General features: G+C 46.2%; 1 protein-coding gene across 1 annotated transcript; it reads left to right on the top strand.

The window, feature by feature from the left end:
• Positions 1 to 27,898, top strand: SNRNP200 (small nuclear ribonucleoprotein 200kDa (U5)). Its single transcript, XM_008567904.1, has 45 exons — positions 1 to 175; positions 690 to 853; positions 1,914 to 2,085; positions 4,079 to 4,271; positions 4,731 to 4,786; positions 6,108 to 6,206; positions 7,031 to 7,183; positions 7,292 to 7,391; positions 7,582 to 7,718; positions 8,351 to 8,434; positions 8,530 to 8,703; positions 8,985 to 9,122; positions 9,356 to 9,511; positions 10,129 to 10,299; positions 11,730 to 11,923; positions 12,140 to 12,263; positions 13,535 to 13,684; positions 13,924 to 14,034; positions 14,651 to 14,782; positions 14,952 to 15,140; positions 15,465 to 15,662; positions 16,089 to 16,241; positions 16,355 to 16,435; positions 16,715 to 16,798; positions 17,466 to 17,572; positions 17,880 to 17,998; positions 18,282 to 18,436; positions 18,527 to 18,716; positions 18,920 to 19,093; positions 20,047 to 20,207; positions 20,492 to 20,719; positions 21,073 to 21,264; positions 21,360 to 21,538; positions 21,710 to 21,861; positions 22,762 to 22,870; positions 23,709 to 23,817; positions 24,280 to 24,469; positions 24,567 to 24,731; positions 24,925 to 25,046; positions 25,297 to 25,440; positions 25,545 to 25,721; positions 26,019 to 26,179; positions 26,296 to 26,377; positions 27,279 to 27,371; positions 27,458 to 27,898. The coding sequence occupies exons 1-45, from the start codon at positions 131 to 133 to the stop codon at positions 27,599 to 27,601; spliced, it is 6,411 nt and encodes a 2,136-aa protein (XP_008566126.1). The 5' UTR covers positions 1 to 130; the 3' UTR covers positions 27,602 to 27,898.

Here is a 27,898-nt window from a genome sequence, read left to right as displayed (position 1 = left end):
GAGCCCATCTCTTTCTTCGTCCAGTTCGTCTTACCTGCGTCGTTCCGGCCCGCAGGGAGCGGGGAGCTGCGCCGTTTGCTGCGTGCGGTGAGGAGGATTGGGGCTCTGAGGTCCCAGAGCAGCCGCGGCCATGGCGGACGTGACCGCCCGTAGCCTGCAGTACGAGTACAAGGCGGTGCGTGTGGGCTCGGGTGAGGGAGTACAGTGGGGAGGGAAGGGGAGGCTGAAGAAGGGAGTTTCGGTCTGAAGGCCTACGGCAGAGCCACGAAAGCGGAGGGGAAATCGGATCGGGGCGAAGGTGGCTTTACACGACAACGTGAATAACCCTACTGGGGTCTGGGGCGGAAGAGCTCTCTAGGAGGGTTTTTTTCTAGTTCTCTGAGCGCTGTCCCCGCCTCCTTCCACATGTCCCTTCCAACCCGCCCAACACTTTTCCCTGTTGTGGGTTATGGGCACTGTTAGGAGAAGCAAGGGTTGTTCAGCTGATTAGACAGGCCATAGGACTTCTTCAGTTCTCTGCTCATGCTCAGCGTTCCATGATGCTATTTCTTTTAAGTAAAATATCTTTTTATTCCCATTAGTGATTATTAGCACTTAGTTGCTATAATTCTTCCCTCAGCTCCCGTCACTGTGATACAGGAATAGGCCCTGCTCATGTCAGAGCTGCGATAACGTTATGATCTTTTCAGAACTCAAATCTTGTGCTCCAAGCTGACCGCTCTCTCATTGACCGGACCCGCCGGGATGAACCCACAGGAGAGGTGCTGTCCCTGGTTGGGAAACTGGAGGGAACCCGTATGGGAGATAAGGCTCAGCGGACCAAACCACAGATGCAGGAGGAAAGAAGAGCCAAGTGAGTACCAAGGGGATGCTATTTTTTCTTCCGTTCCAAAGTCCATCTTCCTTTTAGTATTTGAGTAGCATTTTTGCCGAAATGTTTGGGGCAAGATCAGACATCAGTGGCATTAGAAGAACTTAGTGAAGGTAAAAGCAGAACATGAGAGTTTAAAAACTCTTTGGAATTAACAAGTGCACACAAAGTGGAAAATAACTTATTGGTACTCTTTTCTAATATATGCGTTTTTGGTCCATAGACAGATCTTAATTTTCTTCAGGGTATTTTCCAGATGCTTGCTATTTTCATGTCTCAATATGTTTTTTTCTTTTTTCATTACTAGCTTCCTATACCTACTTCTTCCTTCTACCGTTGCCTACTTCCTACTTATTTTATTTTAAACTACCTCAAGCATCCATAGTATGAAAGACAGGGTTTTTTGAAATTGTTTTTTTTTCCCCCTTGGGGTTATATTTCAAAACTTAAATAGTCATTGACCTTTATCTCACCATTGTCTTTTGACTCTAAATATCTCTGTCTTCCTCCCTCTCCCATGATGAAGTATCAAAAATTTGTAGGCCTAGTTTTGGTTAACGTAGTTATATTTGTAATGATTTAATGCATCATTGATTTTCCACTTTGCAGAGTATGACTTCATTTCTAGTCTTGTTATAATTTGTTGGGAGTCAGTGGCAGTAGATTGCATTGGAGCTTTATTTTCTCTGGCTAGAAAAAGAAATGTTTTCTGAGGTGAAAAACTAGTCAAAATCTTATTGTGTAATATTGTCATACAAAGTATCAAGAGTTTGTTTTTTAAGGGAATGAGGAACATGTCTCATTGTAACATTTAATGCATCTAGTGTGAGAATGACAGGGGATTCCTTTTCTGTTACTGTGCCCCACAAAGAAATACTCCTGCAAATTAAGGCCAAATGGGAATCATTTGCTGAGGTTCAGGTTCCTGTTTTCAAATATTAAGTGCATGCCATGAAGCTGAGGAAAGGAGAGTGGGCTTTATCTAGTCTTGCCTTGGAAAGGGAAGGTTCTGCCGTTAAACATCACACTATGTGTACATTAGGCGAAGAAAGCGTGACGAGGACCGGCATGACATCAACAAGATGAAGGGTTATACCCTACTGTCAGAGGGCATTGATGAGATGGTGGGCATAATCTATAAGCCCAAAACTAAGGAGACCCGGGAGACCTATGAGGTGCTTCTCAGCTTCATCCAGGCTGCCCTTGGGGACCAGGTGGGTGTGATACTGTGATATATATATTTGGTCTTTGTTCAGTTTCCTGGCATACAACTCCAAAATCAGCCCCTGGAAAGCCTCAGAATGGGGGCTGGTCACCAGAAAGACCAAGGCAGGATTAGTGGGGAGAGGAGCTAAAGGTTGAGTTGATAAACCAATAGCCAGTGATTTAATCAGTCATGCCTGTGTAATGAAGCTTCCAAAAAAAACCTAAAAGGATTGGGTTTGGAGAGCTTCCAGATAGCTAAACATGTGGAGGTCCCTGGAGAATGGTATGCCCAGAGAGAGGGCATGGAAGCTCCATGCCCCTTCTCACATAACTTGCCCTATGCATTTTTTCCATCTGGTGTTCATTAGTATCCTTTGTAACATTCTTTATAATAGACTGGTAAACAAGTAAATGTTTTCCGGAGTTCTGGGAGCTGCTCTGACAAAATTTTTTTTGTTCGCTTTTTTTTGGTGGCTGGCCCATACAGGGATCTGAACCCTTGACTTGAGTGTTATAACACCATGCTCTAACCAACTGAGCTAACTGGCCCCCCTCTAGGAAATTAGGGGGGTCATGGGAACCCCAATTTATAGCCGGTCAGTTAGAAGCACAGATCAGAACCTGGAACTTGCGATTGGCATCTGAAGTGAGGAACAGTCTTATGGGACTGAGCCTTCAACCTATGGGATCTGATGCTATCTCCATGTAGATAGTGTTAGAATTGAATTGACATCCAGCTAGTGTCCACTGCAGAACTGATTGGTTGGTTGTTGGTGGGGAGAAATCCCCACATGCTTTTTGGTTACCAGAGTTCATAGAAGTTTTCTGTGTTGATATCATAAAGGTCCTCAATCTAATCACACGTGTAATGGTTAAGCATACAGATTCTGGAGATAGACTACATGGATTCATATCCTGGCTCTGCCAAATATAGAAGAGTATAATGGGCCATAATAATCATATACATTGTATATTGACAAAATAAAAATTAAAAAAAAAAAAAAAAAAAAAAAACAAAAAAAAACAAATATAGAAGAGTATAGAAAAAAAAAAACTGAGTTTTGTTTTTGTATTCCGAGAGTGAGGCAGACAGGGTGAGGCCATGTGTTTGGAAAGGGAGAGGGTCTCAGCTGGGAGACACCAGAAGAACCTCGTCTCTGGATTTGCCTGTGTGGGCCATACCAGTTTGCCGAAGTGGCTAACATTTACCGAGCACTTTATGTAGAACAACATTTTACATGTCTTGTCTCTTCCCCTCACATTAACTGTGAATAGGTGTTATTAATATTTGTTTTCTATTTTATATAAGAGAGATGTGAGGCACAGAATAATTAGGTAATTTTATGAAGTCACAGAAGTTGTATTTAGGGGCCGGCCTGTGGCTCACTCGGGAGAGTGCGGTGCTGATAACACCAAGGCCACGGGTTTGGATCCCATATAGGGATGGCCGGTTTGCTTACTGGGTGAGCGTGGTGCTGACAACACCAAGTCAAGGGTTAAGATCCCCTTACCGGGCATCTTTTAAAAAAAAAACAAAGAAGAAGTTGTATTTAGCAGAGCCAGGATATGAACCAGGTAGTCTAGCTCTAGAATCTGTGTGCTTAACCATTACACGTGTGATTAAATTGAGGACTTTTATGAGGCTCTGAGAGGCTCTGGTGAGATAGGTGCTAGATGAAGTGAGGACAAAGAATTATCCAGATTGTGGCAGGCTAGAGGAGACTGCCAAGTGCCTCTACCACCTGGAGACATGTGAAAACTGTTGTGGAAGCTGTGTCCTGCTTCCTAAGACACCTAGCTAATCTTTTTAAGAACAAATGGGTCTTCTTCAATTGTGTGACTCTCCATAGCATTTTCTGTCAACATTAATGAAAATGGTCAGAGTCTGGTATGATGCAGGTTTTGAGGAGGTGTGGCTCTTCACGTCCTGCTGTCACATAAAGCTGGTACATGATGTTCCGAGTGTCGTTGTTCTAAATGTTGTTTGTTTTTTGCCACCAGCCACGTGATATCCTTTGTGGGGCAGCTGATGAAGTTCTAGCTGTCCTAAAGAATGAAAAGCTGCGGGACAAGGAAAGGCGAAAGGAGATTGATCTGTTGCTGGGTCAGACAGATGATACCAGATACCATGTGCTAGTGAACTTGGGCAAAAAGATCACAGACTATGGTGGAGACAAGGAAATCCAAAATATGGGTAACTGAGCTCTTTATGTCCCAGTCACATTAACTGGTTGTTGACCCCTAAATATGTATTTTCTAGCATCATACATTAAGAAATCTCAATGTTAGTGAGTTCTCATAACTTGTTTTGTATATTTTGAGGAGTTATGATTGATGGACACCAGATTTCTAGATTCCAGGAGCCATTCTTACTCTTTTTAATGTGTAGAATAAGGCAGAAAGTGTGCACAGAGCCTGGGGGCTCAAGTGGCTGAGCAGGCAGAGCAGTGCTGAGTTGGCAGGTTGGAGAAGGCCTTGGTGGTGGCAGCACAGGTGGCTCCCTTACGTTGATCATCTTTGTCTGTGTTACTTAGACCTTAGATCTATCTTGAGGCAAGCCAAGTCAAGCAGTTGGGGAGAAAATTGGCTCCAGAGTGCCTCTTGTTTCATTAGCCATTCACTGCTGTCTTTTTCTAATTTCTCATCATTTCAGATGACAACATTGATGAGACATATGGTGTGAATGTGCAGTTTGAGTCTGATGAGGAGGTAAGTGATAAAGCAAAGGAGCCCAGTCCATTCTTGTTTTTGAAATTAACGTGAAGGGACCCCTTCTAGTGTAAAGAAGCTCTCTAGCTTAAGCCAGATAAATTTTGTGGTGTTGTGTGGGTTTCACACTTAGGCATTATGTGTTATTTTGCTAAAAAAAAAAATTTATGGTTATCTTTAAGGTTTTTAAAGAGAATTTTAAACTACTAAATACAAATTAATATTGTAATTTAAAATAAACCAAGTGCCTCGGCAAAAAGGAAGATAAAAAGACTAAAGATAATGTACAGCAAATACTTTCATTGAAAATGTATTCTGCTATGTTTTGCTGCATTTTAACCTTATTGTGATAATTTTCCATTTTTTAGTACTATGTCCCATGGCCTGTTTTTAACAAATGCACATTTGCCCAAGAGCATGGGCATAGTTTGTACTTGGTTATTTAAGTTACTGGGCTTAATGTTTACCGTCTAATCAGAATTTCTTGACTATAACTAAATAGGAACGAGTGGGGCACTTGAAAAAAAGTGGCAAAGTTGCCTTAGAGTTTTCAGTGGGTGGATTTGGCTCCTGAAAGGGAAAATACAGCCCTGGAATATACACCAGGACAGGAAGAAGGGGTAACACAGGGAAGTCAGAGGAAAGAGCAATGAACTGGGAGCCGAGAGTTATGAATTATGGTCCTGTATCTTAGGCAGGTCATCTTGTCTCAGTGTCCCCTTCTGTAAAATAAGGTAATTGAGACAGGTGATTGCTAATCCCTGTAGGAAACTACAGTATAGTTAATTGGATTTTACGATTTTAAGTAGCAACAAACAGAGTACTTTGCTTGTAGCAGTTCATTCATTTAACAGTGCTTTTTTTAAGTGCCTGCTTTAAATGTGCCAAGTACATGTAGTGTATAGTGTGTGAATAAATACAGTGGTGAGCATGCTAAGTGTGATTGCTGTGTTTCTGGATCATCATCTGCCTTTCCTAGCATGCTTCTGTATAGCTCTTCTCTCCCGTTAGCTAATATCTCTTGTTTTCAAGTATTGATTGTGTGTGTATCAGTGACAGACTGTGCTCCAGTTGGTTGCCGTCCTGGCAGCCTAAGATGAGAAGTAGAAAATAGAATAGTAGCAGCTAATGAATCTGTGCCAAATAGTCATTCCATTAAATTTGCTCTGGAATAAAGCTGACCCCAGTTCAATAAGCTCTTGGTTCACCCCAAAGCTGTTACTCTAACCATGGAGCTAATTTAGGGTGACTTGAGGGAGAGGTTCTATGGTGATGCAAGATCAGCTCCAGATCGTGATTGATGTTGGGGCCATCTCTACAGGAAGGTGATGAAGATGTGTACGGGGAGGTTCGAGAAGAGGCTTCAGATGATGACATGGAAGGAGATGAGGCTGTTGTGCGCTGCACCCTCTCGGCTAATGTAGGTACAATTTGCTCTTTCTCATTGCTGGAAGGCCAGGTTCTTTCTTTCTTTCTTTCTTTCTTTCTTTTTCTTTTTTTTTTAAAGATGACCGGTAAGGGGATCTTAACCCTTGACTTGGTGTTGTCAGCGCCACACTCTCCCAAGTGAGCTAACCGGCCATCCCTATATAGGGATCTGAACCCATGGCCTTGGTGTTATCAACACCACACTCTAGGGCCGGCCCGGTGGCACACTGGAGAGTGCGCCGCTTGGGAGTGTGGCGGCGCTCCCGCTGAGGGTTCGGATCCCATGTGGAGACCGGTTCCCGCTCACTGGCTGAGCGTGGTGCAGGCACAACACCGAGGGTTGTGATCCCGTTGCCGGTCCCCGGTATGGGCACGACACCGAGGGTTGCGATCCCATTACTGGTCAGTAAAAAAAGACAAAAAGGTAAAACAAAAAAACAAAAAAAACACCACACTCTAAACAAGTGAGCCACGGCCAGCCCCAAGGCCAGGTTATTTCTGAGTGTGGTACTACTTCCCCCCGGCTTAGGTTCCGTTATATATTATCCATCGAGCCACCTTTTGATAGGGTGAGCCAGAAGAAACATTTAGTGTCTAGATTTTCTTATGATTTCAGTTGGTTATTCTCCTTCCCAAAAGCATGTGTTGATGAAGTCTTAGTATGGCATGCTTCTGAACTCAATATAGCAAAGGTTTTTTTCCTCTGGAAAGTCCTCAGGAAGGTGGGCTGTGGGCTGGCAAATAGAACTTGGTTGCAGGGTGATGAGAAAGCAGTCACAGAGACCTGGTGAGCCAAGTGCCTGGTTACTTTTGTAGCTTGTGGCCTCAGGTGAACTAATGAGTTCCAAGAAGAAGGATTTGCACCCTCGGGATATTGATGCATTTTGGCTACAGCGGCAGCTCAGTCGTTTCTATGATGATGCCATCGTGTCTCAAAAGAAGGCAGATGAAGTATTGGAGATTTTGAAGGTATGGCCATGATAACAATATTTCTGTATTCATCTTAGTACGTGGGGACAATGTGTGAAGTAGCAGATGGCTGGGTCCTTAATGGTGGTGTTAACCTTCTCTCTGCAGACGGCCAGTGATGATCGGGAATGTGAGAACCAGCTGGTTCTGCTCCTTGGTTTTAACACTTTTGATTTTATTAAAGTGTTGCGGCAGCACAGGATGATGAGTGAGTAGATAGTGGGCTCTTTCTGCAGTGTGTGTGTAAATATGTGTGTGTGTGAGATGGGGATTGTGTTGCTTTCATAGCTTCAGCACTTGTTTCTTCTATTTTTCTTCTTTCTACCCCAAGGTTGAAGGTTGATTTTTATCTCATTCCCTCCTTCCCACCTTCCCTTTCTCCCTTTTGTTGTTGGCAGTTTTATACTGCACCTTGCTGGCCAGTGCACAGAGTGAAGCTGAAAAGGAAAGGATCATGGGAAAGATGGAAGCTGATCCAGAGCTATCCAAGTTCCTCTACCAGCTCCATGAAACTGAGAAAGAAGATCTAATCCGAGTAGGGGCTGGGTTGGTTTATCTGTCTAATTCCTGAACTAAAAGGGACAGTGGCTAGAAGATTATAGCATAAAGCTAAATTCCTAATAAAAGAGGAAGTTGAAGAAGTAAAGTATTTTCCTGAGTTCTTTGGGGTTTGTTAGTGGATACAGATTAGAATGAACACATTCACATTGGTGTTGTCGAGAGACCACTAACCTGCTGTTGTCTTCACCAGCAGCACCAGGGGGACCTTTATTGTTTGTTTACATAGTAAATACACAGTATTTACTAAAATACAGTAACAGAACACATGTGTTTGCTTAACATAGAACCTACGTTTCTACCCCTCAGAGATAGTCCCTGACACTTAATTGTAGGATGTCTACTTCTGACATTCCTATACTGTGCATTGTCCCTTTAAAGGTGTTTGTTTGCGAGGATTTGGGGGTTGTGGCCTGAAAAAAAAGGTGTTTGTTTGCTTTGATCATTCTGGTGGTCCCCATGGCAGGTGTCTGAATGTAAAGTACCATCTTCCTTTTTGGGGACTTACTAGCATGTGTGAGTCAAATGCAGTTAAGCAGGGACAGAAAAGGACAAGAACCTAGGATGGTGATGAATCATCATTCTGATTTTTATCTTTCCCCACTATAGGAAGAAAGGTCCCGGAGAGAGCGAGTTCGTCAGTCCCGAATGGACACAGATCTGGAAACCATGGATTTGGACCAGGGTGGAGAGGTTGGTACTAGGGACATTTCCCAGGCTGTGATAGATGGAAAACTCATTTGCTCAGCTCACTCACTTCCTTTGTATTTTTGTTTTACACATGCCAGGCACTGGCTCCACGGCAGGTTCTGGACTTGGAGGATCTGGTTTTTACCCAAGGGAGCCACTTCATGGCCAATAAACGCTGTCAGCTTCCTGATGGATCCTTTCGTCGCCAGCGTAAGGGCTATGAAGAGGTGCATGTGCCTGCTCTGAAGCCCAAGCCCTTTGGCTCAGAAGAAGTGAGTGAATTTTCTCAGTTTTCTGTTCCGTTCATCTTCTTTCCAGTAGGATTTCAACCATCGACCAAAATGTAGCCTTGTCTCATAGTTTATTCCAGAAATGGAAGCTGTTTCAGAGTTTTCCCATTCTGATTTTGAACCCAGGGGACAGTATTGATCTCTCTGGACTAGCCTTTAGCAGAGAGTTATGCAGGGAGATTGCCAGGGGATGAAATCCAGGCAATCACAAAAACAGGTAAGGATGCTGCCAACATGATGTAAATGGCATTTCTTCTTTCTAGCAACTGCTTCCCGTGGAGAAGCTGCCAAAGTATGCCCAGGCTGGATTTGAGGGCTTCAAAACACTGAATCGGATCCAGAGTAAACTCTACCGTGCTGCCCTGGAGACGGATGAGAATCTGCTGCTGTGTGCTCCGACTGTAAGCATTGTCCTGCCTGCTTTTTTTGGTGTGTGGAATGTGGTCTAGAGTTTTGGTAGCAAGGTTGTTCTTCATTTCCACCCCCACCCCGCAATTCTTTATTCTTTGATGGCAGAGATGTTAAATGGTAGGCTAAAATGCTCTATTCTCTGTTTTAGAGATAAGCCATGGAAGTTAAGGCAGTGAACATAACTGGGTAAACAGACCTTCTCATCCCTGACCTCTGTCTTTAGGGTGCCGGGAAGACCAATGTGGCCCTGATGTGTATGCTCCGAGAGATAGGGAAACACATAAACATGGATGGCACTATCAATGTGGATGACTTCAAGATTATATATATTGCTCCCATGAGGTCTCTGGTGCAGGAGATGGTGGGCAGTTTTGGAAAGGTAAGGGGGTAGAGCTTTCTCCCAGAAGATATTGGGTGCAGCTATCACAGTCAGGAACAGGCCTGTATTATCACTGCTTCTGGTATTAGGGCATCTCTAGAATGCCTTCAGTGGTGTTTTTTCTCATTTTAAAGGTGGAACTTGACCCAGGTATAGAGAATTTCTGAAGGAAGTATGTCCTGAACCATCTTTATTACAAGGGTTTACCATCTTTTCTTTCATCTTCTCCATAGTAATTTTCCGCAGTTGGTATCATTTGTTTTATTGAAGTAGTTGCGAAACATCATGTGTTTCATGTATGGGTGAAACATGTTCCATCTACGTGTTTCATGTATGGGTGATGATAAACGTAGTGCACTTTTTCCAGGTCTTGTTGTATGTAAGTTCCCATTTCCCCCTTTTGTGTGCAGAACTCCCAGAGATCCTTTGCTTCATTTGCCTGAGTGAAACTTGGATTTGTTTTAGGAATATGTGTTCATACAATCTCATTCACCTGATATTTACCTGATGGGTTGACACCTACTCCCAATACCCTGTGTTCACAGTGCCCAAACAGAAAGTATGTTATCCAGGTCCCTTTTGAGCATTCTTGCCTGATGTAGCTTTCCTCCACCCAGCGCCTGGCCACTTATGGCATCACTGTTGCTGAACTGACTGGGGACCATCAGCTGTGCAAGGAGGAGATCAGCGCCACTCAGATCATTGTCTGCACCCCTGAGAAGTGGGACATCATTACCCGCAAGGGTGGCGAGCGCACCTACACTCAGTTGGTGCGGCTCATCATTCTGGTGAGTGAGGACCACTTATGGGAATGGAGAGAGGCCAGTTGTGGTCAAGGAGGGTTTGTTGAGTCTTAACACTAAATGTTTCTTAAGTGCTTTTTGTGTAGCACTAGCCTTTGTGATGACAGCCATTGTCATCTTTGCTGTTGCCATTAAATGGGAATCTTCACTTAACAGAAACATTTCCCAGTAGGTTCATTGTATTTGCCTTATTATTCTTTATCTTTTTTTAAGGTTTGAAATATTTTGAAATGAATATAAACAGAAAACTGTTGCATCCTCCCAGAACATTGGAGGGCTTTGTAAATAAAATAATCCATTCTCTGAGGGAATGAATAAGGCATCAGGGTATTGTGGTCCATATTCCATATATGCAGAAGCACCCAGAGAGCAATGACTTTGAGTCTAAGTGTAGTTCAAGTTGTCTGGGAAAGCAAGAAAGGGACCTTATTTGTTGGTTTCCAGTGTTGGAGAAGGTTGGCACTCTGTGGCTACGGGTTTTTGTCTTATTGGAACATAGGCCATTCCCATTTGTTTACGTGGGGTTTACAGCTGTTTTGTGCTGCAGTGGCAGAAATGAGTATTTGTAACATGGCCCACAAGCCTAAAATATTGACTGAATGGCCCTTTAAGAAAAGTTTGCCAGCCTTTGCTTTAAAGCCTTGCTACTCAAAGCCTGATCCATGGGGGGCAGCAGCAGCAACTTAGAACAGGAGCTTGTTAGAAATGCTGAATTCCTAGGGCCGGCCCGGTGGTGCACTGGAGAGTGCGCCACTTGGGAGTGCTGCGGCGCTCCCGCCGAGGGTTCGGATCCCATGTGGAGACCGGTTCCTGCTCACTGGCTGAGCGCGGTGCGGGTGCAACACCGAGGGTTGCGATCCCATTGCCGGTCAGTAAAAAAGGAAAAAAAAAAAAAAAAGAAATGCTGAATTCCTGGCCCCACCCCACACTAACTGAATAAATTTGCTTTTTAACAAGATCCCCTCTTTGTATGCTTGCTGAAATTTAAGAAGCACATTAAAGACTATGTGAACTCATCATGTGATGCATGATAGATGTGTTCTTGGTAAAGATAACTGCCCAGAGGTGAAACCTTAATTGGTATAAATATGGTCTGAGCAGAAGCTTCATTTTTCATAAAGAAATTAACGTTCAAATAAAGTTATGAACTCATTTACCTGAAGTGTCAGACTTTCTTGACATAAAGTATTGTTTGACTAAACGGTTGCAAAACAGCTTATGCTCAGAGTATATTATTTCCTGGGGTATTTCATGGTGAATATTGTCTTCATCCTTTGGGTTTCTCTGGCTCAGGATTCTCTTTTTTGTCTTCTTTTGGTGTTTTGGGTTATATGCCTACAAAATGGGACTAGTCTCAGGAAAAGGGGCTACATTTCTCTAGTCCTAGAAGTAATTGCTGTGTTCCCATTTCTTAGGATGAGATCCATCTTCTCCACGATGACAGAGGTCCTGTCTTAGAAGCTTTGGTGGCCAGGGCCATCCGAAACATTGAGATGACCCAAGAGGATGTCCGACTCATTGGTCTTAGTGCCACGCTCCCCAACTATGAAGATGTGGCCACCTTTCTGCGCGTTGACCCTGCCAAGGGCCTCTTCTACTTTGACAACAGGTATAAGAAAAGATTGGGAGATTAGCCAAGGTGAACTTCCTGCTCTCCTTCCACTTTTCTAAGGAGCACTACTGGATTGGATTTTAGAAGGGCTTTTGGGTTTTAATGTGGTGTGAATCCAAAAAGAAGAATATTGCTCCTGGGGTAGTGAAAAGGAGTGTATATTCTTTCAGTATTCTCTGCCAAAAGCCTCATTTGTCTAACTTGAAATTCTAGCTTCCGTCCAGTACCTCTGGAACAGACTTATGTGGGCATAACAGAGAAAAAAGCTATCAAGCGTTTCCAGATCATGAATGAAATAGTCTATGAGAAAATCATGGAACATGCTGGAAAAAATCAGGTCTGTCTGTGGTTCATTTTGTTATTCTTGAACTCTATTCTTTTGAATTTTTGCCTTACCAGTAATTAGCCAAAACTGACAAAAGTAAAAAGAGAGAAAATACAGCACAAATCACCAATGAATGGCATATTACTATAGAACCTGAAGCCATTAAAAGAATAATAAGGGAATACTGTGAGCACTTTTACAACTCATATATTTGGCAACTTAGAAGAAATGGACTAATTCCCCAACAACTACCAACTACCAAAATTCAGCCTAGATGAAATAGATAACCTCAGTAGTCCTACAACTATTAAAGAAATTGGATTTGTAATTAAAAATCTCCTGAAAAACAAATCCCCAGGCCCAGGTAATCAGTCTGTCTGTTCACATTATCAAGGGTCAGATGTATTTTCAGTGTGAAGATGAAATTTAAAACCTAGCGAAAGAGGGCATTTTATTAGAAAGTTAGTATGATAGTATTCTTTAATTGAACGTTGAATTTAGCATTGTTAACAAGACAGAAAATTTCTGTCTGATAAAAAGAAGCATATAAATTTATAATCTTTCCTTGGCACTAAATACTAGAAAGACTGTATTTCCCACATTTGCAAAAACTTAACTAGTAACTATTTAACTACTACTTAAAACTGTATAGCTTACTAATCTACTGTCAGGTAGGCTACTTTACTGCTTGGTTAGGTGTGTCATACATTCATGACATAGCTAACCAGAAATTTTCCAATATATTTTTTAAAAAAAAAATTTGCATGTAAGTTGACCTGTGTCGTTCAAACCCATGTTGTTCAAGGGTCAACTGTATATTCAAACTTGTGTTCCAGGGCCGGCCCGTGGCTCACTCGGTAGAGTGCGGTGCTGATAACACCAAGGCCGCGGGTTCGGATCCTATATAGGGATGGCCGGTTCGCTCACTGGCTGAGCGTGGTGCTGACAACACCAAGCCAAGGGTTAAGATCCCCTTACCGGTCATCTTTTAAAAAAAAAAAAGACAAACTTGTGTTCCAGATAGGGCAATAGAGTTAATTTCTCAGCTCCAGAACTCTGTCACTTGGTGGGTACTTTGTGGGTTCATTCCCTTAGGCTCTTTCCTGCACTGTTGAGGCTGCTTCTGAGCCAGCACGCATTCCTGCCAGTGCTCCTGTTTCCAGAACCATAGCTTCTGCTTCTAACGGGTGCGACTTCTGCCTCCTGCTGCTCGTGCCAGGGGCTGTGAGAGTGGCTGCAGGAGCTGTCTTTTGACAGTATGCAGCAAACTGGTTTCTCCTTAGGTGCTGGTGTTTGTCCACTCCCGGAAGGAGACTGGGAAGACGGCCAGGGCCATCCGGGACATGTGCCTAGAGAAGGACACTTTGGGTCTGTTTCTGAGAGAGGGCTCAGCCTCCACGGAAGTCCTTCGGACAGAAGCTGAACAGTGCAAGGTGAGGAGGGGCCAGCCCGGTTTTCTCATTTCCTGTCTGGTGACTGGCTCCATCTGAGGAGGTCCCACACAACAACTCAGAATGTGCCATGGTGCTGTTGTTTCACTGGGTTAAGGTTGATTGTCGACGTGGTCATGTGGAATAGCTAAGGACAGGGTCTCATGGGAAGAGGTTTCCTTAGTCCTTGGGAGAGCCCTGCAGGAAGACTCACCTCATTGCCTGACCTTTGTGTTGCACAGAACCTGGAGCTGAAGGATCTTCTGCCTTACGGATTTGCAATTCATCACGCAGGCATGACCAGAGTTGACCGAACGCTGGTGGAGGATCTCTTTGCTGATAAACATATTCAGGTGAGGGTGGGCCACAGGCTTGTGGGGGAGCAGGTGATGCAGACTTCATAGGACCTGAAGCGTCAAAGGCTAAGCCCCATGTTTGTTCTCGGTACTTTTTTGTATCTGGCCCAGCCAGCCCAGGTCAGAAGGTTGTGGTGGGTGCAGTAACGGTGACTTCATGCCGCCTCTCCAGACCCTTCACAAACTGCTTGAGGGGAGATGAGTGTGTTTAGGAAAGTGAGGAGCATTGCAAAGCAAGCAGTGGGTGACTCCAAATATCTCCAAATGATACCTCACCAGGTTAGGACCTTGGTCCCTCTTAGGGTAGTCTGTGTTTTAGATTTTCTAGTAACCTTAAGTTGATTCATACAGGTCTGTACTTCTGACTCTTAGGTGTCTCTAAAACCTTGAAATGTTAATTCTGGAGTAGATAAGAAACCCAAGGTGTTTCTCTTTATTCTGGTGTCACATTGACAAGTACTGGGACACACCCGCCATACCCCAGTCTTGTCTCTCCTGCCCCCCCGCCCCGTCCTGTTAGAAACTCTGAGGCCAGTTTACTAGAGAAGTCAGGGATGTTAACTTCCTCGATGGTGACGTCTGTTTTCCTCATTACATTGCCTTGTCCCTGTAGGTTTTAGTTTCCACAGCAACTCTGGCTTGGGGTGTGAATCTCCCTGCACATACAGTCATCATCAAAGGCACCCAGGTGTACAGTCCAGAGAAGGGGCGCTGGACAGAACTGGGAGCTCTGGACATTCTACAGGTACAAAGTCTCTGAGTTCATTATCAGTGGGGATAAGTATCCAGCGCCTGAAATGCAAAGGTGCTGGAAAGGTGGCAGATCAAAGGCCAGGTTCTGTAATGTAAAATCCCCAAATCAGAACGAGAAGTTCTCTTGCTATAGCATTCTTAGTTCACTGTCTCTGACTTAGATGCTGGGACGTGCTGGACGACCCCAGTATGACACCAAGGGTGAAGGCATACTCATCACCTCCCATGGGGAGCTACAGTACTACTTGTCCCTCCTCAATCAGCAACTTCCTATTGAGAGCCAGATGGTATCAAAGCTTCCTGACATGCTCAATGCAGAAATCGTGCTTGGAAATGTCCAAAATGCAAAGGTAGGAAAGTGCTCTGCCCTTGGCACTTCATGGCTTCCCAGAGAGACCAAGGTACCAGGAGTGGTCCCTGTGGTGGTGTTGTGGGCCAGCAGTATCCAGGGCCCTCCACTTCTTCAGTGTAAGCTTCTTGGGTCTGGCATACAGTTCCCCTTGTTACCAAGTTCTTAGAAAAGACTTCATCTTTTTAATAATGAAGTATTATAAATACTCACAGGATGATATACATCCTTGTAGCAGGGAATTAATTTCTGAGCAATCCATGGGAGCTTTTCATTTGGACATCAGGAGTTCTGCATGCTAAGAACCATGGTCTGTCTCTTGTAGGATGCAGTGAACTGGCTGGGCTATGCCTACTTGTATATCCGAATGCTCCGATCCCCGACCCTTTATGGCATCTCTCATGATGACCTCAAGGGAGATCCCCTGCTGGACCAGCGCCGACTAGATCTAGTTCACACTGCTGCCCTGATGCTGGACAAGAACAATCTGGTCAAGTATGACAAGAAGACAGGCAACTTCCAGGTGAGTGGGGCGAGGGCTGAGGCAAAGGTCTTGACAAAAGTTGCAGGCCCAGGAGAAAATTTTTTAAGTTGCTCCTTTGATATGACTACTGCTTGTCTTATTGCGTGTTTCTGAGAACAGTAGAAAAATGAGTGGGATTGGACTGTGCCCTTTGAACCTAGGAACTTCTAAAGTGGTACTTCTTGTCTTGTAAGTTGAGTTGAGGTGGATAATTCCAGCTGTCTTGTCTGTGTGGACATCAGTTTACTATAGGTAAACTTATTGTGCCATCTTTCTTCATGTGCCTGGGCCCTGCACTTGTACTGCTATGAGTTTATCCAGTTGTCTTATTAGGGTAATAACCTATGTGACAATAACCTGTTGTCCACAATTAGAGGTTGCAGCTCCTTAATGGTCAGCATTGGATTGAGTCGGCCTTCCCTCTAGGTGACAGAACTGGGCCGTATAGCCAGCCACTACTACATTACCAATGACACAGTGCAGACCTACAACCAGCTGTTAAAGCCCACCCTGAGTGAGATTGAGCTTTTCAGAGTCTTCTCGTTGTCCTCAGAATTCAAGAACATCACTGTGAGAGAGGTAAGCCTATGCAGCATGCTGGGATGGGGAGCTGGTACTCACCTCCAAGTCGCTGGATGCTTTCTCTGCCTGGCCACTTGGCCTTTCCTTGACCTGCTTCCTCCTTGTGGTAGGAGGAGAAGCTGGAGCTGCAGAAGTTGCTGGAGAGGGTGCCCATCCCTGTAAAGGAAAGCATTGAGGAACCCAGTGCGAAGGTGAGCCCATCTTCTCTTTGCTTGGGATAAGGATCAAGTAGTTTTCATAATGTTCTAAAAGATGAACCTTGAATTTGGGTTCATTCCTGGAAACCTGCTCAGTTCTCCCAGTTTTTGCACCTTTCCCACATGTTCTTTTTTGTACGGAATAACATTGATCTTATATTAAGAAGCTGTAGAAGATCTTACCTGGCATGGATGCCCAGAGCAGGAATATAATTCGCCTTCTTGGTCTGTTTAGTGATTGGCCTCCTGTGGGCTGACTTTACTTCTTTCCAGATCAACGTGCTTCTCCAGGCTTTCATCTCGCAGCTGAAATTGGAGGGCTTTGCACTGATGGCTGACATGGTGTATGTTACACAGGTGAGGGCTGAGTTGTGCCGGGCTGTGAGAAGGGGCCTGAACTGTTCCACTCCCTTGTGCGCTGTGTGTGTTCTGTCTTGGAAAGAGGAGGCCTGACGCTAGTGAGATAGAAGGAATGCTTGGATGCATGTGTGGTATACCCACTCTATTGTACGATCCTGAGCATGTGGGAATGCTAACGCCTTAGGAGGAAATGCTAGGATGCTTCTTAGGTGCTCAAAGAGACAGGATCCACAGACTGAGGACACAGTGTCTGCTTTCTGACAGAGAAGTGATTTCCTCCTGTGGCTGCAGGGCTCATAAATCCAGAAATGGCAAAGGGTTTTATTTGGTATTCTTTGTCTTTACCCCTAAGGGCAGGTCTCTGGCATCTTTACTCTTACTAGAACCCTAAATGCTAAATGAGTCAGAAGCTTTCAAATCATGCAGTGAATGTTAGGTTAAAATGTTATGCAGTCACCTGGAGCTGCACTTTTCTAATTGTTTTGCATTCAGCCAGCATCCACTATATAGAAGGGAAGAAGGAGTAATTACAGGGGAGACTTTGTTTTTGAGTTGGTATGGGTGATCGCATCCGAGCTGGAGGGAATTAAACCACATATAGAGTAGCTTCGTTAGGCCTGGGATAGTTGAGACTTAACAATGGGAATGCTGCTTCTTTCCTCAGTCGGCTGGCCGTTTGATGCGTGCGATCTTTGAAATTGTCCTGAACCGAGGTTGGGCTCAGCTTACAGACAAGACCCTGAACCTTTGCAAGATGATCGACAAACGCATGTAAGGGCCCAATGAGCTGGAGGCTGGTCCCCAGACTGAGGGTGTAATTGGAAAGCCTCGGAGTGCCTCTGATCTCCATTCCTGATGCATAGAGTGTGACATGAACATGGGTGAAGGTTGAGAAGACAAGGCCCCCTGGAGTGGGGCCAGTATTGGCTTGGGTCTCACTGCTGGCACAGTTTTAAATGTCTGTGTCTCTAATGACTGTGTCTTGTGTGGTTATAACTAAACTGTTGGAAGCCATGATGAGGGCGGTTTGTTATAGCCTTTCAGAGGGGACCAACAGCTTTGTCTCCTCCCTGGATAGGTGGCAGTCCATGTGTCCTCTGCGCCAGTTCCGGAAACTCCCTGAGGAAGTAGTGAAGAAGATTGAGAAGAAAAACTTCCCCTTTGAGCGTCTGTATGACCTGAATCATAATGAGATAGGTGTGTGGGAAGCTCTCGTCCTTCCTGTCCTTACAGCCCAGGTGTCTTTCCAAGCCTTTGTACCCTTCAGCTCCTAGGCCTTGTGCACTGATACCCTGCATTCACTTCTCATGGCCAGCTCTTGGTCTTGGGACTTTGAATCCTCTGGGCTCCACTGAGAGTAAAGGGAAGAACCTTCCCACTGGGGTTGAATCTGCAACTTTGTCACAGAGGCCCTCAGGTACAGTTTGCAGATACATCAGGCCAGCTGGGCTGCAGCCCCTGTACTCTCTCATTTCCTCAGGAGAGCTTATCCGCATGCCGAAGATGGGGAAGACCATCCACAAATATGTCCACCTGTTTCCCAAGTTGGAGTTGTCGGTGCACCTGCAGCCTATCACACGCTCCACCCTGAAAGTAGAGCTGACCATCACGCCAGATTTCCAGTGGGATGAAAAGGTAAGGTTTTGCTGGGCAGAGGGTGCTGGATTGAAAGTGCTGAGTTCCCATGCTGGCTCATGTTCCTTTTACTGGTGCTTGTGTTGGCAGGTCCATGGTTCATCAGAGGCCTTCTGGATTCTGGTGGAGGACGTAGACAGCGAGGTGATTCTGCACCATGAGTATTTTCTACTCAAGGCCAAGTATGCCCAGGACGAGCACCTCATTACATTCTTCGTGCCTGTCTTTGAACCGCTGCCCCCTCAGTACTTCATCCGAGTGGTGTCTGACCGCTGGCTGTGTGAGTGTTTCCTCTCCAGGGTCCCTAGGAACAGATCCTCCAAGGATAGTAGAATTTCTTGCACTTTGTCCTGGGCTTGCCTTTGTTGGGAGAGTGATGCATATGCTGCCTGGGGTTTCCAGTGTTCACGGAGGGGCTCTGCATGTCCGATAGGTAGAGAGAGGAGTGCTTACTAGTAACCCTTTTTGTTTCTTTTCTGGCAGCTTGTGAGACCCAGCTGCCTGTCTCCTTCCGGCACCTGATCCTCCCAGAGAAGTACCCACCTCCAACCGAACTTTTGGACCTGCAGCCCTTGCCCGTGTCTGCTCTGAGAAACAGTGCCTTTGAGAGCCTTTACCAAGATAAATTTCCTTTCTTCAATCCCATCCAGACCCAAGGTAGGTGTTACCATTCCCAGGCAGTTGGTTCCCTTGGAGGCCTTTTAAGGTCACCTGGAGACAGATGTTTCTGCAGCAGGCAGTGAAGCAGGGTGCTCAGGTGCCTGGTAGGCCTGGGAGCTCATCAGAATGACTATTGGGACCCACCAGTACGTTTTCCTTTCTCAGAAGTCCATGATTACCATTAGATTTGCTTTGCCGTTCTGCACGTCTCACTGAGGCGGCAGGGGAGGGGGGTCAGTAGAGCAAGGCCTTACACATTGTTATTTTTCAGGCTCAGGGAGCTCGATGTCTACCCCTGATGCCCAAGTACTGAACCAGAGTGTGTGGCGTTGATTGAGGCCTCCTCCCCACTCGTGGTTATAGATAACGATGTTTTAAGTTCTTGGCTGAGTGCATCACCAGTGTTTTCTTGTTCCTTCCAAATCTCCCATGTGGGGTTTGCTATTTGAGATACTTCTGGTATTGTCCCATTTTATAGATGAGGAAACTGAGGCATAGAGAAGTGCCCCAGTTGAATCAGATAATAAATGGTAGAACGTAGATTTTAACCCAGTCTTAATCTCCGGGCTTAGGCTCTTACCTTACATATTAGACTATTTCCAGGAAATACAGGAGAGTGTTGAAGGGGCAGGGGAGGTATCCAGTTTGCTTTCATTCTGTGTGCTAATACCTTACAAGCAAAGAAGGATACTTGGTCTATTTTGCTTTTGTTGCCATCCCTCAGATCCCTCGGGGACCAGAACTCTCAATCTTGGTCTCTCCCCCTTTACCTGTTGTGTGGGAGGGGGAAGGTGAGGGGAAGATGCACAGGCCAGACTGCACTTAGAGGCTCTCCTACCATCGCCCTTCGCTCACCCTGCACAGCTGACTGACTGCATTTCTCCTCTTGTCCTCCTAGTTTAGCTCTTTTCCCCTCTTGATGCTCACACTGCTGCTCTGTTGGTTTCCAGTGTTTAATACCGTGTACAACAGTGACGACAACGTGTTTGTGGGGGCCCCCACAGGCAGCGGGAAGACCATCTGTGCTGAGTTTGCCATCCTGCGCATGCTGCTGCAGAACTCAGAGGGGCGTTGTGTCTACATTACCCCCATGGAGGCCCTGGCAGAGCAGGTGTGTAATGTGGTGCTGTGTCATGAGTGGCTTTCCCAGAAGCCATTTCATCTGTGATTCCAGATAAAGGTTTTCTAAGCCCTGAAGTTCGCAGGATCATTTCCTCACTCTGAGTACTAAAGAAAAGCTTCTCCATCACTTGAAGGCTGGGGTCAGATGAGAGAGTAGCTTGAGATCTGCAGATCAACAGGTCTCTGTTTGGCTTCTCAGGTTTTCCTCCTAATAAGTGACAGATGCTTGGCAAGTCCTGATGTTCTTCTGCCCTGCCTCCCCCTGCCCTCTAGGTATACATGGACTGGTATGAGAAGTTCCAGGACAGGCTCAACAAGAAGGTGGTGCTCTTGACGGGGGAGACCAGCACGGACCTGAAGCTTCTGGGCAAAGGCAATATCATCATCAGCACCCCCGAGAAGTGGGACATACTTTCCCGGCGGTGGAAGCAACGCAAGAATGTCCAGAACATCAACCTCTTCGTGGTGGATGAGGTCCACCTTATTGGGGGCGAGAATGGGGTATGGTTTGACCTTGCAGCACAGACGAGGGGCTTGGACTAGCTGAGTGACCTAGACATTGGACCTTAGTTTGGGTCTGAGGCAGAAGACTGGGGTCTTCTCCCCAGAGAATTTTGCCTGCTGCCTTATTCCAAAAGGATGATGTGAGATTTTTTGTAGTACTCTTGGAAAATAGCATTGCTTAATGGAGGTTGGCTGCTGCGGAGGAGGTGGAACCTAAGGCAGGAGAACCCCTTATTAGAAGGAAGAATAACGAGATCATTTTGAGGCTGTTGGGCTATTTACAAAGGGGACCTCTGGGCAGAGGATGGGGAACCTGGGCCTGCAGTGACTCCCTCCCCACTCTTCCCCAGCCCGTCTTGGAAGTGATCTGCTCCCGCATGCGCTACATTTCCTCCCAGATTGAGCGGCCCATTCGCATTGTGGCACTTAGCTCCTCGCTCTCGAATGCTAAGGATGTGGCCCACTGGCTGGGCTGCAGTGCCACCTCCACTTTCAACTTCCACCCAAATGTGCGCCCCGTGCCCTTGGAGCTGCACATCCAGGTAGGACCCGCTCTTCCCATCCCTCCGTGGCCTCAGATATCCTGAGTTCCCCAGGTCCTGTAACTTAGTCTCTTTTCTTCTCCCATGGTCTCCAGGGCTTCAACATCAGCCACACACAGACTCGCCTGCTCTCCATGGCCAAGCCTGTGTACCATGCGATCACCAAGCACTCGCCCAAGAAGCCTGTTATTGTTTTTGTGCCATCTCGTAAGCAGACCCGCCTCACTGCCATTGACATCCTCACCACTTGTGCAGCAGACATCCAGCGGCAGAGGTGGGGCAGGGCTTGGCTTCTAGGACATGGGATGAGGGGGGTCAGGTTGAATGATCTTGGCTCCCTGAAGGGTGTTCCAGTTATGAGGGTGGGGTTCGCCCCATCTGGCTAGGGACTGGGGCTGCACAGCTGGCAGGATGTCTGAGCTGAATCAGTGCTCATGCTGCCTAGGTTCTTGCACTGCACTGAGAAGGATCTGATCCCATACCTGGAGAAGCTAAGTGACAGCACGCTCAAGGAGACGCTGTTAAATGGGGTGGGCTACCTGCATGAGGGGCTCAGCCCCATGGAGCGACGCCTGGTGGAACAGCTCTTCAGCTCAGGTAAAAAAACCTAAAGGCACAGAGAGAGCTTATATCCAAGGCTATTGCCAAGTGGCGTGTGTTAAACTTGAGGGTGTGGGTGCTAATTTTTATCCTCAGCATACTAGTCATTTTCAAAATACTGTTAACAGGTTTTTTTTTATCTGTTATCTCATTTGATCTTCCCAAGAAATTTGTGATGTAGGTAGGATAAGTAGCCCTACTTGCTAGATGAGAAAACAGGCACGTAAGGTGGTATTATTTCAGGACCTGGTTTTCTACAGTCCAGGACCTTTGGCACTAGACCTGGCTCTCCGTGGATACCAGGCTCCATAAGGTTGTTAGATCTTAGTGATGTAGTACACAGTAGAGCTCTGAAGTCTCCCTTGGGTGGTCTCTTGTTGACCACTGTCCCTTGCTGACCTGTGGCATTTTATGCAGACTGTTACCATTTTGACACTGCTTGGTGGAGCCTCAATGGAGATGCTTCTGCCAGAATCACTTACTTTCACACTTTGACCCTTGAATCTGCCTGGTTTGGGGCATGCTCAGAATGAGCTCAATTTTGCTGTTAGGTGCTGAGCTGGCCCATGGCTGAGCTGGTGTTAGCACTTTACTGTCAGGGTGCCCGCCTGTCAGGCAATAGTGTAAGCCTTGCTTTCCCTGGGCTTCTTCAGGTTCTGTCTCAATGAGGATTACCTCATTTCCTCTAGGATAGTCCCCAGAGTGAGGCACCACAGCATAGAGCTATCTCTCATAGTATGTGTTAGGTCTCTCGGTCACGTCAGCTCTCGTTCCCAGCCACATTGCTCTGAGATCTGAAACACAGGCCTAGATAAGCCACCACCTGCCCATGAGGCAGTAAACCTGCTGCAGCCAAGGCGCCCTGCCCTCAGTCTTCCTCTCTCTTCTGCTGCTCAGGGGCTATCCAGGTGGTGGTGGCTTCTCGGAGTCTCTGCTGGGGCATGAATGTGGCTGCCCACCTGGTGATCATCATGGACACCCAGTACTACAATGGCAAGATCCATGCGTGAGTATAGTGGTGCTCTGTGTTAATGCAAATCTCCCTCCTAAAATGAACGTAAATCTGTAAATACAGAAGTTAAGCTATTATAAAGCAAAGGTATTAGGGAAATAAACATATAACAGATTCCACCACAGCCAAGTGTTGGAGAGAGTTTTTAGTCTTGGCTCCTAGGCTCACATTTGCTCTCTAGTCATTGTCCTTCCATATTTCAGCAGGTTGGAGAACCAGGAAGTTACAGCCAGGAGGAACGTTAGAGATTATGTCATTATCCTGTTTATTTTATAGGTTACGGACAGTGACTTGGTCGAGGTCATATACCCATGTGGTGACAAGTAAGCTATAGAAGATTTGGTCTTTCTCAGAAAAAGCCTAAGTAATTTAACTCTTAATAATTTTTTCCTCTAAATGTAGATTATTTTGAAACGAATTTTATTTTATGGGTTCTTTTTTAACGTCTGGACCAGGTTCTAGGTTTGGGTGTAAGTCAGGTTACGTAATAACTCATGGGATACACAGCTATAAGTTTGGAAGGCTTGACTCACACGTTTGATCCTTTAAAGAGTTATTTTGCTTTTGGCGTTAGATAGGTTTGTAGCTTTGGTTCAAGGAACTTGAGCAACAAATTCCTGACCCTTACACTTCAAAACTAAAATGAAGTATAGGTAAGCAAGTAAAATCAGTTCCTAAGCCCAAAAGTTCATAAACACAGTTTTGCTGTAATTTGACCATATTTCCCCATATCTGCATTTTATTCTTACTTTGACACTGAAGGAGTCAGGCGCCCCAAGTGTGGTCTCCATGTTGAGGCCCCTGTCCCTTCTTTCCCCTCTTCTGTCACCAGCTACGTGGATTACCCCATTTATGACGTGCTTCAGATGGTGGGCCATGCCAACCGCCCTCTACAGGATGATGAGGGGCGCTGTGTCATCATGTGCCAGGGCTCCAAAAAGGTCAGTCCTGGATTCGTGCAATTTCTTGAGAGCCTGAGCCTCTGAACAGGTTCTTTAATCTTTCTTTTGCTACATATCTTTAGTAACTTTTTCATCTTTCCATCAGCATCTGCCCCTTTTACTTTCCACTTTGGTTTTGTGTAAGCCTCTCAGCCCCGTGGCATTTTGCTGATTTTTTTTTTTTTGCTGCTGCCATTGCCTCCACATGTTGAGGTCTTCGCCTTCTCATTGGTTCCATCTTTCCTTGTGCACGGCTTACTGCTCTGCCTGCGTGGCTTGGCATGTCCTGGTTCCCACTATATATTGTAACCAATGATGCCACTCTCTAAATGTGTGGTTTCTTCCATTTTGGCATTAGTTGTGTCTCTCACAGAGGGACCACTCCCTACTGATGTGCCCTTGGCCCTTCTTGGTGACCATGTTGTCAGACTCTTTATTACTATCCCCCCTCCCAATCCACAGGATTTCTTCAAAAAGTTCTTATACGAACCATTGCCAGTAGAGTCTCACCTGGACCACTGTATGCATGACCACTTCAATGCCGAGATTGTCACTAAGACCATTGAGAACAAGCAGGACGCTGTGGACTATCTCACCTGGACCTTTCTGTACCGCCGTATGACGCAGAACCCCAATTACTACAACCTGCAGGGTCAGTGGACTTTGACATGCACAGTATCCTTTGACTGTTTTCATGCCTGTTGCTGGCCATCTCCCTGAGCCTGCCCACTTACCTCTCACCTCCACAGGCATCTCCCATCGTCACTTGTCTGACCACTTGTCAGAGTTGGTGGAGCAGACCTTGAGTGACCTGGAGCAGTCCAAGTGCATCAGCATTGAGGACGAGATGGACGTGGCACCTCTGAACCTGGGCATGATCGCTGCCTACTACTACATCAACTACACCACCATCGGTGAGGGCCCAGCTCATGCCTGTGCTGCTGGAGCCCACCGGGATGAGGGATGATGAGGCTGCAGGTGCTGGGTGCTTGTCTGAGGGATGGGATTGCACCAGAGAGCAGGATTATCCAGGCAGTTAATTCTCTCCTCTTTGCTCCTTTTCTGCCTGCTTTTGGCTCTTCCCAAATTTCCTTTTTTTTCTGTCAGAGCTCTTCAGTATGTCCCTGAATGCCAAGACCAAGGTGCGCGGGCTTATTGAGATCATCTCCAATGCAGCAGAGTATGAGAACATTCCCATCCGGCACCATGAAGACAACCTCCTGCGGCAGGTGAGGACATCGGCTTCAGAACATCCTAGGAGTTGAAACTTGGCCTGTGTGCCCAGGGTACATGGTATCCCTGCCACCAACACCTCACACCCCAACCTCCATCTGTCCCTCCCACACATCTCCATCCCTCCATCACCCTCAACTCTCGGTATTGAAGGGTTGTTAGCTGGGGCACATGGTGCTTTTAGCCTGAGCTGCTCTCAGGCAGGGTCACCTGTTCCTCACCAGCTGTTTTTCTTCCACTCTCCAGTTGGCTCAGAAGGTCCCCCACAAGCTGAATAACCCCAAGTTCAATGATCCGCATGTCAAAACCAACCTGCTTCTGCAGGCTCACCTGTCTCGCATGCAGCTCAGTGCTGAACTGCAGTCAGATACAGAGGAAATCCTTAGTAAGGTATGGCCTGGGTGTGGCTGTCCCTGGGGGTGGAGGGACCAGTGGCGGCCTAGGAGGTCTGGGTTCCACCGCCACCTGCTCTTGTGCTCCTCTTCCCCCTTCAGGCCATCCGGCTCATCCAGGCCTGTGTGGACGTCCTCTCCAGCAATGGGTGGCTCAGCCCTGCTCTGGCAGCCATGGAACTGGCCCAGATGGTCACCCAAGCCATGTGGTCCAAGGACTCATACCTGAAGCAGCTGCCACACTTCACCTCAGAGCATATCAAACGTTGCACAGACAAGGTGAGCTGGGTTGGCCTGGAGTGTTGGCTGGGTGGCCTGAGAGCTGAGTGTCCTGGATGGGGATGGATTGCGGGAGGTGAGTACTGGTAGGGGGAGCTTGTAGTTCTGATTTCTCTGAAGGCGTTCCGTACTGAGATGCTAGAGAGGCTGCCAGTTGTGAGCCATGTTCTTTCTGGAGCTGTGTCTTTGGATGGTCTGACAGTGTAGGAAGTAAAATCAGCAGCTCTCTGGACCCAGTGCCATTTGCTGTTGGTCTGTGTTCTCTCCTCTTCCCTGACCTCTGCATACCCACTGCAGGGAGTGGAGAGTGTTTTCGACATCATGGAGATGGAGGATGAAGAACGGAATGCATTGCTTCAGCTGACTGACAGCCAGATCGCAGATGTGGCCCGCTTCTGTAACCGCTACCCTAATATTGAACTATCTTATGAAGTGGTGGATAAGGACAGCATCCGCAGGTAAGCTGTAGAGGGCCGAGTGCCCTTCCCTAGGGTCCTTGCTGGGCACAGCAGGATGGTTTGCCGTGGGCCCACTGCCAAGTTGCTGATGTGCTGCCCTGCTTTTCCCTCTGCAGCGGCGGGCCAGTTGTGGTGCTGGTGCAGCTGGAGCGAGAGGAGGAAGTCACAGGCCCTGTTATTGCGCCTCTCTTCCCACAGGTATGTCCTGGCATGTGGCTTTACCAGGTGTCGACTTGAGCTAGGTGTCCACTGGCTAGATCCTGGGCACAAGGGTACATTGTCACTAGGAGAGGTGATTTAGAATGATAATGAACTCACAAGACTGAGGATTTATCTTGGGGCCATGGGGGTTTTTTTTATTGTTTGTTTTCTACTTAATTTTAAGTAATTCAGATGACTGGTCAATCTCTTTGTCAATCTCTTTGACTATTAAGATGCTTTTGTCTTTAAATGGCTCCCGGACACTTTGGCTTTTCTAGTTGGTGTTTGTTTTCTCTCCTTTCTCACTGCTCCTTAACTCTACTTCTAGTGGAAGGTTGGACTGTCATGTGTAATTCTATAAAGGAGCTGTTCAGCAGGCTCTGAGTGAAGAGCACTTTAAGCTGGAACACTAGCTAGGAGTTTATGACTGTGGGGTGGCTAGCAGAGAGAGCTTCTGAACAGAGGCATGGCTTCAGAAGAGGCCTTCTGCAGGCCTGCTTTAGATCCTTTCTGCTGCAGTTCGTCTCCATGTTACGGTTTTCTCATATGGCATACATGCCTTGTACTCAAAAGGGTCTCTGAGGAACTCAAAGCTGCCAGGCCCCAATGACTACATCTCTTGTAGTAGAATCTTGGATCCAGTGGCAAGCACTAAATGGGAGAATCTACCTTGGGACAAGGAAATGAGCCAGAACCTACAAAGGAGTTCATCTGACTACTTAAAAATTAAATCAGTTTCAGATACCTTTTGACAGTTTCCAGAACTTTGTGTCAAATTGTATTTTGGGAAGAAACTTTGGAAAACTTTCTATCTGATTTTGCTTTTGTAACCACTGTTATGGTTGCCTATAGCCATCAGGTTTTACATGCTGAAATTCTTGGGTTTTGTTCCCTGTAGAAACGTGAAGAGGGCTGGTGGGTGGTGATTGGAGATGCCAAGTCCAATAGCCTCATCTCCATCAAGAGGCTGACACTGCAGCAGAAGGCCAAGGTGAGTGTGTCCGCCGTACCCAGCATTTGCTCTGGAGGTAGGGCAGGGCGTTCACGGTTGTCCTGATTTCTGTCTGCTCTCTCTAGGTGAAACTGGACTTTGTGGCCCCAGCCACTGGTGCTCACAACTACACTCTATACTTCATGAGTGATGCTTACATGGGATGTGACCAGGAGTACAAATTCAGTGTGGATGTGAAAGAAGCCGAGACAGACAGTGACTCGGATTAAGTCCTAAGGCATTTACTCTTGTGTAGAGGATTGTTCAGCCTGAGTTAGGAATATGTGCAGTTGTAGGGATCTTGGTTTTGTAGACTAGGTCTGTCAGCCTGAGGTCTGGCCAAACAGGGCTGGTACTGGCCCTGCCCACCTCCACTGACTTTTCTTTTACCACCTTCCAGTCCAAACTCTGAATCCAGTGTCTGCAGGTGTCATGTCAAGCAGAAACCGTGTACAGCATTTTTAGGCATGTATTTCATAGTTCCTTTTGAATCACACATTCTAGTAAAATAAAATGGAGAAACCATT

Source organism: Galeopterus variegatus, unplaced genomic scaffold (genome assembly GCF_000696425.1).
Source record: "Galeopterus variegatus unplaced genomic scaffold, G_variegatus-3.0.2 Scaffold356, whole genome shotgun sequence".
Classification (NCBI taxonomy): domain Eukaryota; kingdom Metazoa; phylum Chordata; class Mammalia; order Dermoptera; family Cynocephalidae; genus Galeopterus; species Galeopterus variegatus.
The sequence above is the reverse complement of the archived record's forward strand: the minus strand, read 5'-3'. Positions and strand labels throughout refer to the sequence as shown.